Genomic DNA, 19,251 nt, shown 5'->3' with positions numbered 1-19,251 from the left:
ATATTTATGGCGGGTAGTGTAGCTTCATATGTTTGATTCACAAGTCTATCTAATGCAAAGTATTTATTTTATTCTCCTATGAATAAGTAAACTTTTAAGTTGAAATTCGACTTCTGGTTGATATTCTGAATTTCTGTGTAACAGATCTGGTGTTCTGGTTCAAAAGAGAATCCTAAATTATATTCTTTGTATTGGATAGATTTATAATTGAAACAAATAAAGCTATGTTCAATATTAATATGTGAAAATTCACGTATAAAAATACCCAAAAGTTGGTTTGTCTCAAAAACAAACATTTTGTATTGGGTTGGATTCAGATAATAGCAATTTTATTACTTTGATCCATTTTGAATTCTATTCTTAACGGTTGGTGTGGGGTTTGATTCTCCGAAATAGGATTAATTTAATTTCGCAAATGGGCATGTATTCCAAATTGACTTATTTATTTTTTAACTTTTTTTAGCGTGATCGTTTTTTCAATATTTCAATCTTTTACTTGAAAGTTCACACAAATTCCTTAAAGTCACACATACCACACTTTTTTGTAGGTCATGTTATTTTTAGGTTACATTGGTATAAAAAAATGGTCAAAAACAACAAAGTATGCAACGTTGTTTTAAAGTACATAGTCTTCATCCCTACACAATTCCATTGAAATCTGAGAAGGTGCTGCCTACCCCAAAATCTAGTTTGCGGGAAATTCGTCATGCACTCTAAAAAAAATACGCAACCAAAAATGATCAAAGTGCCATAACTTTTTTGTACATTTTTTACCACTATAAAAATTTTAGAGATGATAGCTAATAGAATGAACTTTATTCTCACAAAAAACACGAAGGTAAAAAAATAGCTTTTTGAGATATTTGATTTTTAGTAACAAAATTCAGTTTTTTCTGAAGAAAAACTAAATAAATTTTTCAATGTGTATTTTTCTGAGAGTCGCAATATATTATTCTACAACTTTGCTGAAGACACCTTTCCGATCGAACAAGCCGTTTCCGTGTCATATTTTTTTATTTGCTTGTGTTCCATTTTTTAGGGCCTAATTGAAAGTTAGTCGAGACAAAATATGATCTTTTGATATGAAAAAATGGTTTCTCACATAAAAAGGAATAGTATACAAAAATATCAAGTAGATTAAAAAACATCGATTAAAATGGATTCGTGCTGGTCCGTAGAAAGCCTCACCTGGACTACCTGAAAAAACCTGGAAAATTGATGATGATTAACCTGCACGCAGAAAAATATATTGTAAAAGCAAAAGTAGTATGTATAGATTCAACTTTTTTTTATTGACTCAGGGCTTACCGGTATTTTTTTTTTTTGATTCAATAATAACGCTTATTAGTTTCAAAAAATAAATTTGTTGTTTCTAAAATTGCTTAAAATTGACAACTGTCATCAACAAATGGTAAATTTTGTTGAAACAAAAAATAAAATTTGTCAAACCAGCAAATGCAATGTATTGATGTAACTGTAACAATTGTATTGAATTTAAAATTGATATTTTGTTGAATTTGCGATTTGTTTTTTTTTTTATCATTATTGTTATTAAAAATAGTAAACAAAGAACAGGTACACATTTTTACGCTATTTATTATGCTTTTAAATTCACAGAACCATTATGAGGAAGGTCACACATCTATTTAAGAAATACATTTTTGGAAACGTTGTAGGCAGCTAAATTATGCGCGGATGTAATTCTTCCTAAGTTGCTCGTCCTCACAGGACGTGTTTTTTTCTGATTGTTATGGACTATAAGAGAAAAAAGCATTACATAGTTTACATGTTAACAATTATACTGCAATTTACCGGCATCAGGAATCAATTTGGGAGGTCCGTTCGATCATTATTAGATTTTTCAACTTTTCTGAAATACTAAAACGTAAAGAAATATGGATATCAATCTATAGTCAATACAAACCTCAAAAACTTACTCAACCAGTATTGCTAATAGCATAATCCATAGATCTCAAGCATATCTGAGGTTTTGCAACAAATCGCGTCGGGGTTGATAAATTTAAAAGAGTACAAAAGGTTCGTAATAGTTATTGACTTCACTTTTTGTCGTTATTTCACAATAGTTTCGCCTTGTTGGCTTTGTAAACAACAAATGGCGACAGTTGTATTTAGGACAATAATTATTTTTGATTCTACAAAATTATTGTTTTTGAACGACAATAATTTACTTTTGAAATTAAACTCTAGAATCAATGTTCAAGACTACTCAAAAATTTGTTGTTTTAAAAAATATGCTGCATTGAAGTAAACGAATAGATGAATTGATTCAATATACACAGATGTGATTAATTCTAATTGTCAGGTTTTTAAGTTCTACTAGGCAAAATTATTCTGCGTGTGGGCTTGTTAGGAACAGTACTTAATGCGATTTTCTGGAAAATTGGATTTATCAGGGAATTCCATTTCACCTGGAAAAAATCTGGAATTATCAGGGAATTTTCGAGTCAATGAGGGAAATTTTAGTGATAAGGAGATTTATTTCAAAATGTATCATGTAAATGTAAATGATTTTTAGAAGTTTCATGAAGAAATCTTCCTAATCTATGATTTTCAGGCGAAATTTCTAAATTGAATAGTTCCCGAAGCTGGGAGTTCCTTTCCTTCCCACGACTTTGAACGACTATACATATGCCAAAAAAGCGTTTCCAGAAAAAGTGCTTAAACGAAAATTATTGCAAATTGGCTAAATTTTTCGAAATCAATGATAAATTTTTGGTTGTAAATCAATAGGTTTTTGATTGTTTATCAATAGTTCCACTATTGAAACAAGTAGTTAGTAGTTGGGTTAACCTTATGAAGTCCCGAGTTCGTCAAAAATCGATGGTGCTCTAGAGCAACCATGTGAAGTTGAGGGTTAAGAATACGTTGAGTGAATTTCTGGCTGCATTTCTTGCAGCTATTCTGAAGAAGTTTTTTGTTATGTTTTTATTAACATGTATCTGAAGAAGTTTATGAAGACGTTCTAAGGGTCTGTTCCAATTGGAGAATTAAAATTAATTTTCACTTAAACTTGACTGTCAAGTTTAAGTGTCGAACTGTCAAATTTAAGTAAAAATTAATTTTAATTCGCCAATTGGAACGGACCCCAAGGAAAAAGCTGAATAAATCTCCGCAAACCTACAGATACTATTTCTGAAGAAGTTTCTACGAGTGTTGGTAATTAATTTTTTTTTTTTTTGAGGCTTTAAATTTATTAATTTTAATTCATTCGCCTCCAATATGTTGGTAATTAAACTGGAAAACGTTTACTTGATAATGGGAAGTAATTTCTGCGAAAACTAATATAGAGATTTTGAGGGCCCATATAGCCGAGGCGGTAAACGCACGGGTATTCAGCATGACCATGCTGAGGGTGACGGGTTCGATTCCCGGTCGGTCCAGGATCTTTTCGTAAAGGAAATTTCCTTGACTTCCTTGGGCATACATACGCATGCAAAATGGTCACTGGCAGAGGAAGCTCTCAGTTAATAACTGTGGAAGTGCTCATAGAACACTAAGCTGAGAAGCAGGCTTTGTCCCAATGAGGACGCTACGCCAAGAAGAGAGAGAGAGAGAGAGAGAGAGAGAGAGAATATAGAGATTTTAGCAAATTTTCAATCTGTATTTTACTAAAAAAAATGTTTCAGAAGTTGATTTTTACGGAAGCTATGTAAAAAAATGTATATTAGTTTATACAGGAATTTTTACAAATAAAATATAACAATGTATTAGGCATTAAGGTAAAGTGACCAGTAAGGTGGCCCACACTTATATGAAAAACAAAAATTTCGAAAAATGCCAAGTTTTACCTTCTCAATCAATTGTTTTGGATTCCCAGAAGCTACGTTCAAAATTTGAGCAAAATCGGTTGAGCCTAAGGGGGTGCTCAAAACGCTTGAAGTTTGTATGGGAAAACTTGGCCAAATGAATGCAGAAATTTTAAGTTTTCGAATTTTGCCGCTAGGTGGCGCTGTAAGCGTTCAATAATCAAACAATTTGGTATTATTGTAGGTGACTATATGCCAAACAACTTTGTCGAAGACCGCGAAGTGATCCAACGTATGTGAAAAAAGTTATACCCTAGCCTAGGAAAAGTGAGGATAAACTTTATTGTTATTTTTCCAATACATGTAAAGGAATAATATCAATAATGAAATCGCAATACTTTGCCTCACTTTGCCTAGGGTATAACTTTTTTCACAGTCGTCGGATCACTTCGCGGTCTTCGACAAAGTTCTCTGGTATATACAGTGCCGATTCGTTCGTTGGTGGCTCGTTAGATGGACTGTCTCGATGGTTGAATGTTCACTGGTTGGGGCAAAACCCTAGTGACCAGGTATATTTTGCTATGATGCGGGACACAGTTATACATAACTGCCATTTTACAGTTTTTCAGTGATTCAGTGACCGCAACAAAAGGGAAAATAAGAATGTTTGTTTATTAAAAAAATGTTTAATTTTTATGATCTCTCTTAAAAAAGATGTATATTAAACATTGATAAATACAAAACCCTACATACCCATACATTTATATATTCAAGTTTTAAACTCACAGTTTTCGAAAATGAACATAAAGATATTAAAAAATGATGGCCCTGCATAATTTACAAGGATGTTTTAAAATGTCTGTAAAAAGTCTACAAAGAATATTTTTTCCTTCACTTCCCGTATTTGATTTCACCATTTTAAAAGTAACTTTGAGCTAAAAACTATAATAATTTAAATTATTAAAGAAACAGAACTGAGAAAATAAATATCGGAACAAAATAGGAAAATCATATACATAAATTTGTAAATAACTTTAGATAAGAATTCTAAAGCCTTCGGATATTAAGTAGGGTATCGCGCCACTTGGGCGGTGGCTTCTATATTCGTCTGTTTTCCACTATAACTCAGTCAATTTTGAATCAATTGACTTGTACTTGTGAAATGTTGTACACGGGTAGATACTACACCTATCTCACCACATTCCAAAAGTTGTGTCAATTGGTTCAAATTTGACTGAGTTATAGTGGAAAACAGACGAATTTAGAAGCCACCGCCCAAGTGGCGCGATTCCCTAATAATCAGTATTATTTCAATACGAAATTGTTCTTTAAAATTTCTAGATATTTGCTGTGAATTATCATAGCAAGATTTCTCTTGAAATAAAAAATCTGTAAAAACTGGAGAATATTTAAAAAAGTGACAAAACAATAACTTTTATAAAAACCCGTTCATTATTTCCAAAAATCTTCTGGGAAAATCAGTTGAGTTGAGAGGGATCTTGAAAGAGCCCTTAAAAAATGCTTAAAAATCCCTGCAAGGATTGCTAGTGATACCTTTGGAGAAAAAATCCCGGAGATTATTTTCAGACATTTCTTGATGAATAAAAAATCCTATGGAAATTTCAAATTAACTTTCTGAAGAAAATCCTAAGGGACTATGGCAAGTAAATCTTGAAAATTTCAAACAATATCTTTGAAGAGTTTTCGCAGAGAGGTTATTTAGACATTCTACTAGACATTCTCTATTTAGATTTGCCTAAAATTTGATTTTAAGAAGGACAAAAGGGACAAAATCAGTCCAACATATAAAGCATTGTCCAGTTAGAATCCGGACGCAAAGTATAATTTGTTGTGACGATTTTAATGATCCTAATCGTCATTCTTTTGCAGCGGTCTGATCATAAACTAGCCCTCTATTTATGGTAAAAATTTCGTCGATTTTTTTGCAACGAGTGATAGGATCCCAAATGTGTCGCGGTTTTCAAAGAATTTTGAATGAGTGTAATCAGTTTCGCTCCTTTTAATTCCGCCTTATTTTGCTTATCCGGAATTAAAAGGTACGAAACTGATTACACTCATTCAAAGAGGGTATTCTGCTTAGAGGGTTCGAAAAGTCGGTACAAAGAAAGAAATTTTATTTTATTTTCATACCTTTAAGCTTAGATTTCTATGACTTGGAATTTTCAGTTGAATAGACTGGAAAGTTAGGGAAACTCAGGGAATTTTATTCTTAAAATAGAGTCACCCTGACCCTGATGTTGAAAAATGCGTGAAAATAAGGAAAAGTTTGGGAGCCGACCTGGTGTGATAGTTAAAGCACGTGACTAGCGTGCCGAGGACCTGGGATCGAATCCCACCCCCAACAAACTCACAAAATGTGGATTCTTCCTACCGAAGGGAAGTGAAGCGTTGGTCCCGAGGTGAACTAGCCTAGGGCTAAAAATCTCGTTAACCCGCCTAGGATGTTAGTTGACCCCAACGTCTTACTAGGGTTAATACAGATAAAACAAAGAATAATTTTAATTTTTCGTAAAAATTGATAGAAATATTTTTTAATTCTCTTCTTACGTGATGCATATACAAGAATGTTTGAATATTGCAAAACAATTGACATGAAAAGAAGAATAAAAGCTCGTACATGCGTACATGAGCAAAATTTTATTTTTATGGCATTAAAATTCATTCTGCAATGACACCACCCACCCCCATACCACAAGGTAAAAAAGTTAACAAATTGCAAAGGGCTGGCATTGAAATGGTGCATATGGCCATACTTGAACCCATCCATGCTTTTAAGCGAAACGCCATTCAGCAGTGATCAGACCAGTCTGTCCGCATATTAGAAGGCGTCGTTAATTGCCTGCGTTCCTTTTCAAATTCAACATTGACCATTGAATGTAAAGAAAAAAATGCCGAAGATGAAACTTCTTCAGTGCTCAACCTTGGCAATGTAACTACCCAACCATACAATGTGCGATTCTCTGGGCTGCTTATGCACTCCAAAAACTTCACTTTTCATCGATCATCATACATAGAAAGATGCACCAAGTGTTGCTTCTCTATAAAGACAACAAGAGAATTATTAGATCTAGGGTTAGGTTGCTTTTCGCATGGTTGAATGACTTGTTGGATTGTTTCTTTTAAAATACATTGCAACTCTAAAAAATGAACATGTTCATCAATCTGTTCATTGATTTACACCGGATTCTTTTTTGCACGGGTCAGTTTTTTGCTATAACTCAGACAATTTTAATCCGATTCACTTGTTTTTTTTTGTCCACGGATAGTACTAACCGTGTCTACCTGTGTACAAATTCATCTAGTTTGGTTCAAAATTGACTGAGTTATGGCAAAAACAAGACCCGTGCAAAAAAAGATTCGGGTGTATTTTATTTGTTATTCTTAGGCTCCGGTACATGAACAGGTTTATGAACAGAAAAACGAAATGATATTTTTTAAATTACGGTATTGTGGAAGCATCATCTATGCAACATAAATTTGATAAGAAGACTTTGTTCCAAGAACGATATTATGTAAAAAAAAACGAAAAAGGAGTGTATTTTGACACTTATGAAGATTGCCCACCTGGATAATTTTGTATTTGACCCTGAATCCAGTTTTCGTAAGAGAATTTCCTTAATAACAGCGATAGTTAGGGAAAGCATTATAGTTACCGTAAAACGAAGTATTTTTGTAGGGCTAGTGGAATGATATTGCATTATTCCCTTCGATAATATAGCGCAACTTTTTTTGTCTCAAGCGCGAACTCAGCTATGCTCATAAAAATAGCAGTGAAAGCCGTTTTCCATACTAAATAAATAAATAAATAAATAAATGGTTAACTTTGACATGCTGTAACTTTGTTCTCCTATGAGCGATTGAGCTGTAAATTTGACAGCGAACTACAAATACCTGTGATGAATATTGCTATAGCAAAATCTGAGAACTTTCGAAATACGTGAAAAAAATTTAAATACAAGGTGAAATTGATCAAAATAATAGCAGTGAAAATAAATTACAATATAGCTTTGCCATGAAGAAGCGAGATTCGCACGCTATTCGAACAGTTTTCGCCTGAATTACAAGTTAATTCATAAGGTTAAATTTTTTATTTTTATTGCACACAAAAATTCAAAACAAACACTGCTATTATATAGAATAGATCGTTTTCGCAAAGTGTTTAACGTTCTTCCACGTGCTCCGAAAATTCTCAGATTTTGCTTTAACAATATTCACCATATTTTTAGTTCGCTGTCAAATTTTCAGCTCAACCGCTCATAGGAGAACAAAGTTACAGCATTTTAAAGTTGGCAATTTTGTATGGAAAACGGCTTTCACTGCTATTTTTATGAACACAGCTGGGGATTTGTTTTTGTACGGGTTTGGGCCGAAGGGTCTTAGATTTTCATGAAACTTTTTCCACAGGCAGCGCTCATGGATATATGAACAAAAAAATTGAGAAAAATTCAGGGTAGTCTATTTTTTCGGAAAACTCAGGTGGATTTTTTTGTTTTCCCCTGACATTATTTACTTTGAAAAATCATAACCCAAGAACAACGCATCGTATAAGTTTTTTTTAGAAAATGAAAGCAAATTTTCTCAGCAATCGAAAAAAAATATGAACTGAAAAAAGTTTTCCATAAAATTTTCCACAACTGAGAAAATTTGTAAAGAAAAGCTGGAAAAACTATGCTCGAACTCGTGGAAAATTTTCAAAAAAAAAATATTTTAAGAAAATTATTTTATAAGATCTAATCGCTAAAATTTTTGGAATACACTTTTTTCGTTTCAGAGGAGTTATGGCCAATGGGGCACGTTCGGTGTAGTACTAGATTTGTAGTAATGAGCTGAATTTTAGTATGGTGAGAAGGTCAATTCTCCGTTTCTGCAATGAAACAATGCAAAAAGCGTGGGTATTATGATTCCTTGCCTAATTTGATGCTGCTTGAGCAAAACTTTGGATAACTATGTTGTTTATGTTGCAAGAAATGGAGAAAACAACAACACTGTTGCCTAAAGTTTTGCTCAAACAGCATCAAATTAGGCAAGGAATCATAATACCTACACTTTTTGCATCACTTCATTGCAGAAATTGAGAATTGACCTTCTCACCATACTAAAATTCAGCTCATTACTACAAATCTAGTACTTCACCGATCTGTCCTATTTTGTTCAAAAATGTCCAAATGTGCCATATAAACCTTTTTTTGAAAAATCATAACTCTAGTTCGAAGCATCGTAGAAACAAAGTTTTTTATAAAGATGAAATCACATTTTCTAAGGAATCCAAAAAAAAAATATGAAGTGGAATAAAATTTCCCCCAAATTTTCCACCGTTGAGAAAATTCATAAAGAAAAGCCGGAAAAGCTATGCCCGAACTCGCGAAAAAATTTCAAAAACAAAAATTGAGAAAGTAATTTCATGAGCTTTTAGTCACTGAAATTTTTGAAATGCAATGTTTCTTCGTTCCTGAGTTATGGCAAATTTTATGAAAAATGACCTTATAGTATAGGCTTACATTTTTCACAAAATTGGCCGTAACTCAGAAACGAAAAAAAATGCATTCCAAAAATTTGATCGCAAATGAAATTTCCTTCTCAAAAATACAAACAGCACACTTTAATATGTTTCCTATAAAATACAATAAATAAGCTTCATTTGCTTCTCAAAACATTTATTTTTTCTAAGTCAACCCGTTTTTGATCTGTATCCAATTGAAGGTGTACCAATTCTAAAGTGCATAGGCTTTATCATCAACAAATACAAAAAAATTGTAGAACAATTTTTTTTTCGAAAAAAATACTAGTTTTTGTAGATGGAGAACTCTTTATATTTTTTCTTAGAAACAATATTGAGTAATCATTTAAATAATCACAGCCTAATAATAAAATGGACCAAAAATTATCACAAACATTTACAAAAGCAACCATTATAGGGTAGAAGCTTCAGTTTTGGCCAGTCCGGAGTTTTGGCCATAGTGCGGTATTGAGCCTGTTGCGATCTAAATCAGCGTAAATTTATTTTTTACTAGTAGATCCTAATACAAAATGATGATTACAGCTGTGAAAACCACTCGTTTTGATTAAAAACTAGAAGAAAAGATATATTCCCTTAAAAAATCAGCTTCCATAGATCTATTTTGGCCAGGGTGCTTCTAATTTGGCCACTTCCATAAGAAATACACGTGGTTGGCCAAAATAGAAACCAAACTTAAAAATATGGCCAAAACTGCGGCAGTGCTTCTATTTTGGCCAGTGCCACTTTTAATACAAAAATCAAGTATTGGCTTGATTTCTGCATTTTTCCTTCAAAATATAGATTGAAACCTTTTATTTGACACATTGGTTGTTTTCATAGGATTATTGGTTATTTTTATAAAAATGATTTCCCTTAGACTGGCCAAAACCGGTGCCCGCACCCTATTCATTAACCTTCACATACCCGACTCCCGACAACTCATTTTGAAAATGCTGGCATTTCGTCAATTTTCATCCGATTTTTTTTTAAGTCGCCCTTAATCGATCATAAATTAGAGCAAGTTTATTACACCCAAGTGGTCATGTAGTATCCGGAACCATTCCGGGGATATTCTGGAATGTACTGGGGTCACGGGGTGGGGGAGTTGTCTGTTTTGCCAAATGACCAAAAGTGATTATTTCGTGTGTTATTGTGTTTGAGAGGCCCTAGCGGAACTTGTTTCAGGTGTTCCGCAGCGGCCATATCAGCTGCTTCATACTTCATTCAATTTTTTCAGCCCCATTCTCTTGAAATCATGAAGTTTGATACGTCGCACGACATGTTTTGGATGAAAACCAGCAGTGATCCCAATGAGGCCCCCGCGGAACCTGTCACGGTAATCCGGATGGGTCAACTTATTCAAATCTGCTTATCGCAGTTGTGTTTTATTGTTCACAATGAAAATTCTGCTGAAAATCGATGGTTCAAACACAATGACACACAAAATAATTATTTTTAGCCATTTCGGCCTCCTCCCTGACCCCAGTACAATTCGGAATATCTCCGGAATGGTTCCGGATATTGCATGGCCACTTGCACCAATTTATGATCGATTGAGGGCGATTCCCGGTCGGCCCAGGATCTTTTCGTAAAGGAAATTTCCTTGACTTCCTTGGGCATAGAGTATCTTCGTGCCTGCCACACGATATACGCATGCAAAATGGTCATTGGCAGAGGAAGCTCTCAGTTAATAACTGTGGAAGTGCTCATAGAACTGAGCTGAGAGAAGCTGAGATGCAGGCTTTGTCCCAATGAGGACGTTACGCCAAGAAGAGAGAGAGAGAGTGAGGGCGACTTCAAAAAAGTTGGATGAAAATTGACGAAATGCCAGCATTTTGAAAATGAGATGTTGGGGTCGGGTACGTGAAGGTTAAAGGTGTGTCGAAATCCGTAGAAAATTTTACACGGATCTGGAATTATCAGGAAAATTTATTTTACCTGGAATTCTGAAATTCTGTTTGGGATAGGTATTTGTAGCTTTTTTATATCGATGTTTTTACGCAATTTATTTATATTCAAAATTATATTTCAACAATGTCTGTATTTTATTCCATAATTTATTTTACCATTGCACAGATGGTTTTAATCTTCTTATGCTTACAGTTCTAGCTTAGAGCTCTTATAAACTTTGAAGAGGATTGTCTGACTGATATCATGAACAAGTTATTGACATAATTTCAGAGCTTCTTTTTAGGTTGTTTCTGTAGTAGTTCCGATTTTTTTTAAGACTTCCCGAAATATCAGGATGAAATTTGGGACAAGTTTCAATGGAGCACGTTCGGTGTAGCACTAGATTTGTAGTAATAAGCTGAATTTTAGTAGTAGAAAAGGAGAATTGACTTTCCCACCATACAAAAATTCAGCTCATTACTACAAATCTGTACTTCACCGATCCGTCCTATTATACTCTTTGAAATATGTAATTACAACATTTATTAGTGAGGGATTCCTGAAACTTTTGCTTTGTAGGAATTTTTAACGGTTTTTAAAACTATGAAAGAGTTCATATAAATGTTCCCTGTAATAATCGAAGCCATCGTTGTAAAAATTTCAAAATGCGGCATTTTTATGTTTTTGAATAACTAGTAAAAAAATGAGAATTCAGTCGTTTCGGAAAAGTTTCTAGTGGATTTTTTAATGTTGAAGTTTTTAGAATTCGTGACACCCGTGAAGTGTTTTCTGTGGAACTTTTAGTAAAGTAGGCGGTTACAAATATTTATTTCACTTTTTGTCCCACCACTATTTGACTGGTCGAGGGGGGGATAAAAATAATAAAGCATTTAATTTGAAAAATATTTAAAACTCATCAGATTTGTTAAAGAGTTTTGAGCAAGACCCGAAATTTTGATAAATATTTTTTCATCTGCCCCCTCAAAACGCAAAATCCAGCCAAAAATTTTTGAAGGGAGCCGGGGGAGACAAAAAGTCAAAATAAAATTTGTATCAGCCTTACTCGATAAATTTATAATTTAATTCCTACAGATTATCCTAACTTTTTTATGTTAGTGAAGCGAACTTGCTAGTGTAGTATACCTGAAGACAAGAATCTCTAGATATTTTATGAAATCTGCTGATTTCTTTAGGACAAAAATTTTAACCTTATAGAGACTTTTTTGTCCTATTTCGTAATGCGAATCTGAAAAATTGATTTCTAATAGGGTAGGTAATCAAAATTTGAACCAAATTGCGGCTTTCTGAAGCAGTGCAAATTTTAAGTGGTTTTTTCTCCCACATGGGAATAGTTTACTACGGCAAAATCATATGCACATGAAAGCCACGGGTATAAGCTTTCTGTTAAATGGTAAAAAGTTTGTATTTGCACCGAATTTCATTGAAATATTTGATTTTTCATCAACAATGATTTTAATTTTAATTTGAACCATCGTAATCATAATTTGAACCATTTTTAATCTTAATTTGAACTATTGGCGGCAGCAGCGCGAGCAACTCCCAAAACAGCCAATTCCATGCTAAACAATTAAAAATCACATGAATCTGCTAATTCTCATACCTATTTTTCATTAGGCAGTGGAATTTCAACTCAGAATGTTCGGAATTCTTTAGGAATTTGGAAACTAAATTTGGATCTTTTCATCCCCCAAGAGTAAACAAAGCAACCACTAGCGCAATCTACAGGCCAACACTAGAAGCTCACCACCGTTTACTAGTTCAAATTTAGATTACAAATGGTTCAACTTAAGATAACATTCTCCAAGTAAGAATCACTTAAATTTGATAATTTTATGACAAATAATGCAGAATATTATTCGGTTGGTCGATTCTACGATAAATAAGCTTTCATTTGACGTGTTCACATATTGCGTGTGATACAATGCATGAGCTGTACGAGTGCACCGAAAATGTGCATTCTCTTGGGGGAAATGGGTGAAATCACAGTGATTTTTCAATTGCCTGTTTGCCATGACAAAAACCCTTTTGTCAATGCTTTTAAAGTCCATGTTATCAGGTTATATTACGGAAAGCTGTTTAACATCTTTTTCGGGACAATATTTGCCTGAAAAGTACGTCGTTTTAATGAATTTTGAAATGGTTCAAATTAAGATTACAATTTGGCTAGTTCAAAGTTTGATTTCTTACCCTAATCTTGGAGCTATTCATGGAAGATCTTCTGCAAGATTTTCTGGTGAAACTTGGTGAAACTGACTGTACAACTTCTAGAAAAAAATAACAAAACTATTTTGAATAAACTCCTATCTTTGCCAGTTTTTTTTTCGAAAACATGTGCCGACGATTCTTCAGTTTTCATCACAAATTATCCACGATTTCCCAAGTATGTTATTCAGAAATGTGGTTAGGAACTAAGTACACAATATATGTGAAATATCTAAAACAGCCTAACAAAATACGTTTGAAATGTCAATGTACAGCTTTCAGGGATTAGGGATTTCTCTACAAATTCATCTAGATTTTTTTTCCTAGAATCCCACCAAAATATCTTTTATAGGTACCACCACAAATTTAAAAAAAAAATGAGGAAAATCCTCCAAGGTATTCGCCGCCAATTCCATGAACTTTTTTAGAAAACTTCCAAACTTCCAAAACCTCAGCTGTTTTAGTAAAATCATAACAATTTCTATAAAATATGGGTTTTTCAGAGGATCCAAATCACTAAAGAAACTCCAGCAGAAGTTTTTCTTAGTTCTGCATTTTTCTTAACAGAAGCAACTTCAGAAGCCAGTTTTGCTATGAATTTTCCAGAAATTCTCCACAAAAATCTCCAGAGAGAGCTCATAAATATTAACATCAATTGCATACGATAAGGCTTACTGATTTGTTTTTGTATTTAGTATTTTTGCAATAGATGTCTTCTAGGAAATTTGTCAGAGAATTCCAATTCCAAATGTTTCAATAATTTTATTGAAACCATCTATAGGAATTCTACCCGAGTTCCACCTTCAGGATAGCAATCCCTATAAGAAATTCAGCAAAGGGTACTTCAGTTATCCGGCTTTCATAAAACATTTCTCAATGAGTTCAAAAAATCCATTGAGAACACAAATAGCTTTAAGCATGGGTTTATGTTACAAGACCATCTTTCCAAGCAAATTTTCAGCACATGTTTCACGTAAATTTGTTCTGATAGAAATTTTCAAGAAGTTTTACTGATCCTCCTAAAAGCTTGGATTGTTGGATGCTTTATAAGCTTATCATTTCTCTAGATACAAGTCGGGAAAACTCAAAATCAATGCGGAAAAATGCGGGAATTTCAATTTCGATTTTATGTGGCCACCTTATTTATAATAATGCTTGAAAATTACAAAGATACCGTACACACTTAGAATATAATACCGAAGTCGGTTTAATTTCTTACCGAGTTATATCGGTTTCTTCAGATAAACCGAAAAAATCGGTAGAATTGTGTGGTTCTTGGCTTACGTTTTGATAAATAAACGAACAATCGGTTTCAGTTAACATATTTGACAGATTACAATGCCATATGAACCGAATAGTTCAGTAAGACAGCAAAATATACGAATTCGGTACGCGAAACCCGAGAAAACTCGATATGTTATACCGAAGATCGCTAATAAATGACGTTTGACAGCCGTTGAACTCCACGTCGGAAATTATTACCGAACACTCGGTTTTCACTGTTGTAGCCAGCCATGTTGAGTTCGGAACGTCTGATGGAGTGCATGATTTGCAGCGTAATTATCGAGCAACTTGATCCAGTATAAAAATGTGAGGAATAAATCTAAAACAAATTTAACATAAAATAAAGTTTCCTAGTGTGTATTTACAGTTTTCGGACAACATATCCACCAATGTCAGATCGACAGTATCGGGCTACAGAAGACTCGTCCGATTCCACCGTATATTGAGTATCAACAGTGGTCAAGGCGTCCAGTCCATCCAAATGGAATTGGATCAAGGATTCTTACCATATTCGGCCTAAAAAAAGGTGCAGAAATTTTCGGTTTATCTTTTTGCATTTGTGTCGCCGACAAAATCTTAGATCTTCTTGGTTCCAAAGAATCAATTTAATGAAATGTATACATTTAGCTATAGCTCACTCAATACATTGATTTTGTTAATAAACGCATCAACACAAAATCACCGCAGAATTATCTTTATTCGGAATCTGAATTTATTATATGAGCTGGGATCGAATGCGAAAAGATTCGCATCAAACGAATTGTTCGGTTTGTTTGACAGCATTCGGTAAAATTTTATTAAACCGAAGTTCGGTTAGAAATATTCATTATTGTTTCTTACTACCGAGTTTTGTCGGTAAGTTTGACAGATGGGCAGAAAATTAAAGTTTACCGAATACTCGGTTATCTCTTTTTGAACCGAGTGGACTACCGAGCGTTCAGCAGATAAAAACTCGGTTGAAATTCAACCGAGTTCGGTACAATTTTTTAAGTGTGTATACAATTGAAAAATGTTTGAACAATAGTTCGTCTATCAATCATATTGTTTCTGATTTTTAACTGCATTTTGTTACTGAAATCGCCATATTAGCTTGTTTTAAATAAATTAAAATAAAAAAAATTAACTAAAATCAGGCCAAACATGTCTAAAGGATCTGCAGAAGAGAGGCTCTCTTTGGTTTCCCTCTCTTTCGTTAATATCTCAGCTGTTTATTTGTATTATGAATGTCTCCTTGCATTGAACGATGGTCAATATAATCGTCTTTTGATTTGTATTGCAAAAATAGTTGAAAAGTGTACCATTACATTGCAATAATTGAAAGAGAAAGTGAACAAAGAGAGCCGCTCAAATGCAGGTAGGACCTATTGAAATTTTTGACCTGAAATAAAAAAAAAAATAGGAAAACTAACGTAACATGAAACATTTACAAAGCAACCCCATTCTACGGTATCGAATTCAAATTTTCAGCATCGTGCATGAGCCAAATTATGGGACACAGTTTTATCACGGGGACTGGGGTATAATGTGTCCACGACAGTTAGGTAATATTTCTCATACCTACCGAAAATTCAGCAGCTCTAATGGTCCGTTTCTGGTAAGTGGTAACACGCAATGTTTACGTGCTTTTCGGCCAGTAATGTATTCAAACCGTACAACCTATCAGATTGTATGCATATAGTTGGAAAATGATAGAGGTTTTCGATCCGGAACACTTCCTTGCTCTTTTTATGTGAAAGTAGTCATTCGCCCAGTTTGCCGGGAAGGAAGAAATTCAACTTTACTAGAGATGCATATCGTTTGGCGCTGCCCGTTTAGTGAAACCACTATTGACGGTCGCCGGTCAGTTTAGTTTCATCGTTACAACGTTGCGGCTACTGTGCTGACGAGGTGGATGGAAATAGTAAAATTATCGACAAAAGGAAATACTAACAATGGGCCGTTCGAGTAATGGGCCGATTGATTGGTTCATTTTGAATGAATAATTTAACTATACCTACCTATATGTGCCATATGAAAAGAACCACCAGCGAGGGAATGTTGGCTGCAGAACGATTAGTAGAACCACGCGACGATACTCGATATAGCGGGCAGTTGTGTTCGAGTCCGAGGCGTTAGTCAACAATCAATTCAGTCCGCTGAAGACGCGCGCGTAGTACAGACACACACGTCTCCGAGCTCGTGGAAGGTGGTTCAACCCAAAATGCGGTCTCACTCATGTAATAATGCGTAACAAAATCAGTGAACAGTGGGAAAATTATTGGGCATACCGTGTGGGGTTGTGAATTTTTATGTAGAAAATGTGTGCTTATCCTTGGAACAACTATAACAGGCAACATATGAAGGCAGTGCTCTTTCTTGTGCGTTGACAGTGGATTATCAGAAAACATCATGAACACGATAAGCATATTGTGACTATCTAATGAGAAGCTTAAAAGAAAATATTGTTCTGGGACGGTTCTGTGGAGTATGATCTTTTTGTGGAACCGCAATAATAGACACATTCTACGGGCCCCGTATCATCAATACAGATTTTTCAAAGTTGAGTTATGGAATATTTGACATTTTTATCACATTCTAAATTACTTTTGTCATCCAAAAATGTTTTCGACATGATATTAGTGTGACAATAAATATAAATTGAACCACGATTAAGATTAACATTAAAATCGTGATTTTAAGTCTTTTAGGCACACTTTTCATCCAAAATGTCGTATTTTAAACACCAACACACTGATTTTTCAAAAGCCTTCCACCATTTGTAGATAAATGTATGAAGATTTTTTAGCATAAAAAGATTTTTAATCGGAAGACTTTACAACTCTGAAATATGGCTGATCATAGTATGGGTTTTTGTTGCGTTGTAACGTCACGAAAAATCAACATTTTCATATTTTATTCAAATACGAAAAACGTTACAAATATGAAATTTTGTATGCTCTTTGTACTCGAAAAGATCTTTCAAATGAGACTAAAAGAAAGAAAATCGGTTCACGGAAGCCTGAGTTTCACCTGGTTGAAGTTTGCGTTGTAACGTCACGAAAAAAAGTTCTGTGGAAAAGACCAAATCTTTCTGGCTTGGACGGCTTCCGAATTTGACAAACGTAGTTCTATATTCAAAACAGATTCGTTATCTCTGTGTATGAGCTCTTTTTCAAGATATCGTTTATAAATTGCGTACCATTGCCCGTTCATAAACAACGTAGACTTTTGAAGGACGGGGGAGATGGTGTTTGGCCAAAATCTACGATGTAATTGTACTACGATATTGTAAAATTTTTCAATCGTAATCAAATACCACTCAAACCTAAAACTTCTGTGATATCAGTGGCCAACAGATGAAACACTGACGAAATTACAGTTATTAATTTGATCAAAGACTTACAGTTGATGGATAGTTTGATTTAAAGTTCCAACAACAGGCGGCGTTAGAGAACTTACAAATTTTAAATTTCATACATCTCAGGATCCCTATTACATAGAAACACGATTTCTTCGGCAAAGTTGTTTGGTAAGTAAAGGACTTGCAGTTGATTTACCAATTAATGCGAGTTTTTGCCACTGGAAGACGTTAGTTTCCATTTTGCAAAAGCAGGCAAGGGATTAGAATTTCTTGAAAAGTATTCTACAAGCTGGAACTTTTTTTCACTTTGGACAAATTGTATTCAAATCAAATTGTTGTCAAATTCTTAACTTTCAAAATTTAATTTGATTTGATTCACTTATTCCTTAGATATGAAAGTTAATAGAACAACAGTCAAAAATATGATTCTGCTTAAAGCGCTTCATCTTTGTGTAGAGCTAACCAATCAAGTCCAAAATTGTAGAAACTACAGATAACAAGATCAGGAACTATCAGTCAAAATTTGAGAATTTTTGATATATTTTATAAAAAGTGAATGGGTAATTAATAAAATTGGCATGCTGTTGAAAATGCCAAATTAATACCATACGGCAATTAAACTGAAAGTCCTTGATCTACCAAAAATCTTCAATGAAGCAACCATCTTTCCAATTAATCACGATCCTGAGATAAGTAAAACTAAAAATGTGTATGCTCTCTAGCGCCTCCTAGTGGAAGGATTTGAAATCATACGGCCCATCAATTGAAAGTTCTTGACCAGCCAAACAAAATTTGTCGAGAACACCAACTGTCTAAACTAAATAGTCAGTGTTACATCTATTTTTGATATAACAAGAATCGCCGACAAGCAGACGTAACATCTATGAAATAGAAACTCATAAATCTCCTGAGATTTATTATTAGAGTCCTGACTCTAATTACTTAGATTTTAGACTTTTAGAATGCTGATGTCTTTGGAAAAGTTGTTTATCTTGTCAAGAATTTTCACTTTACTATTACTTTAGAGCTTTTAGTAGAACTTGTTACTTCAGACTCTAGTTTAATTTAAAAACACTTCACTAATACTTTACTTTTGCAAAAGAAAATAAAAAATGAATAACTCTTTTAAAGAAAAACTAGAAAGGACGAGCAAATTCCTTTTAATTCTACTACTGTGCTTATCTTCGGACAGATAGGCCTATTTCGTCTGTGACTTACAGACTTCTTCA

The 19,251-nt window shown here is 34.0% G+C and overlaps 1 protein-coding gene across 2 annotated transcripts in view; it reads left to right on the top strand.

The window, feature by feature from the left end:
• Nucleotides 1–19,251, top strand: part of LOC109397745 (nardilysin) — a 63,946-nt gene that overhangs the window by 5,163 nt on the left and 39,532 nt on the right. Inside the window, exon 1 of one of the 2 annotated variants that reach the window (XM_062859267.1) lies at nt 16,514–16,898. The exons of the other annotated variant lie outside the window; for it this stretch is intronic. Coding sequence (XP_062715251.1) covers nt 16,883–16,898 — 16 coding nt within the window. The 5' untranslated portion in view covers nt 16,514–16,882. Of the gene's footprint in view, nt 1–16,513; nt 16,899–19,251 lie in introns of those variants that run through there. 2 annotated transcript variants of the gene reach the window in all.

The sequence above is a fragment of the Aedes albopictus genome, chromosome 3 (assembly GCF_035046485.1).
Source record: "Aedes albopictus strain Foshan chromosome 3, AalbF5, whole genome shotgun sequence".
NCBI lineage: Eukaryota > Metazoa > Arthropoda > Insecta > Diptera > Culicidae > Aedes > Aedes albopictus.
This window is presented reverse-complemented; position numbering and strand designations above follow the sequence as displayed.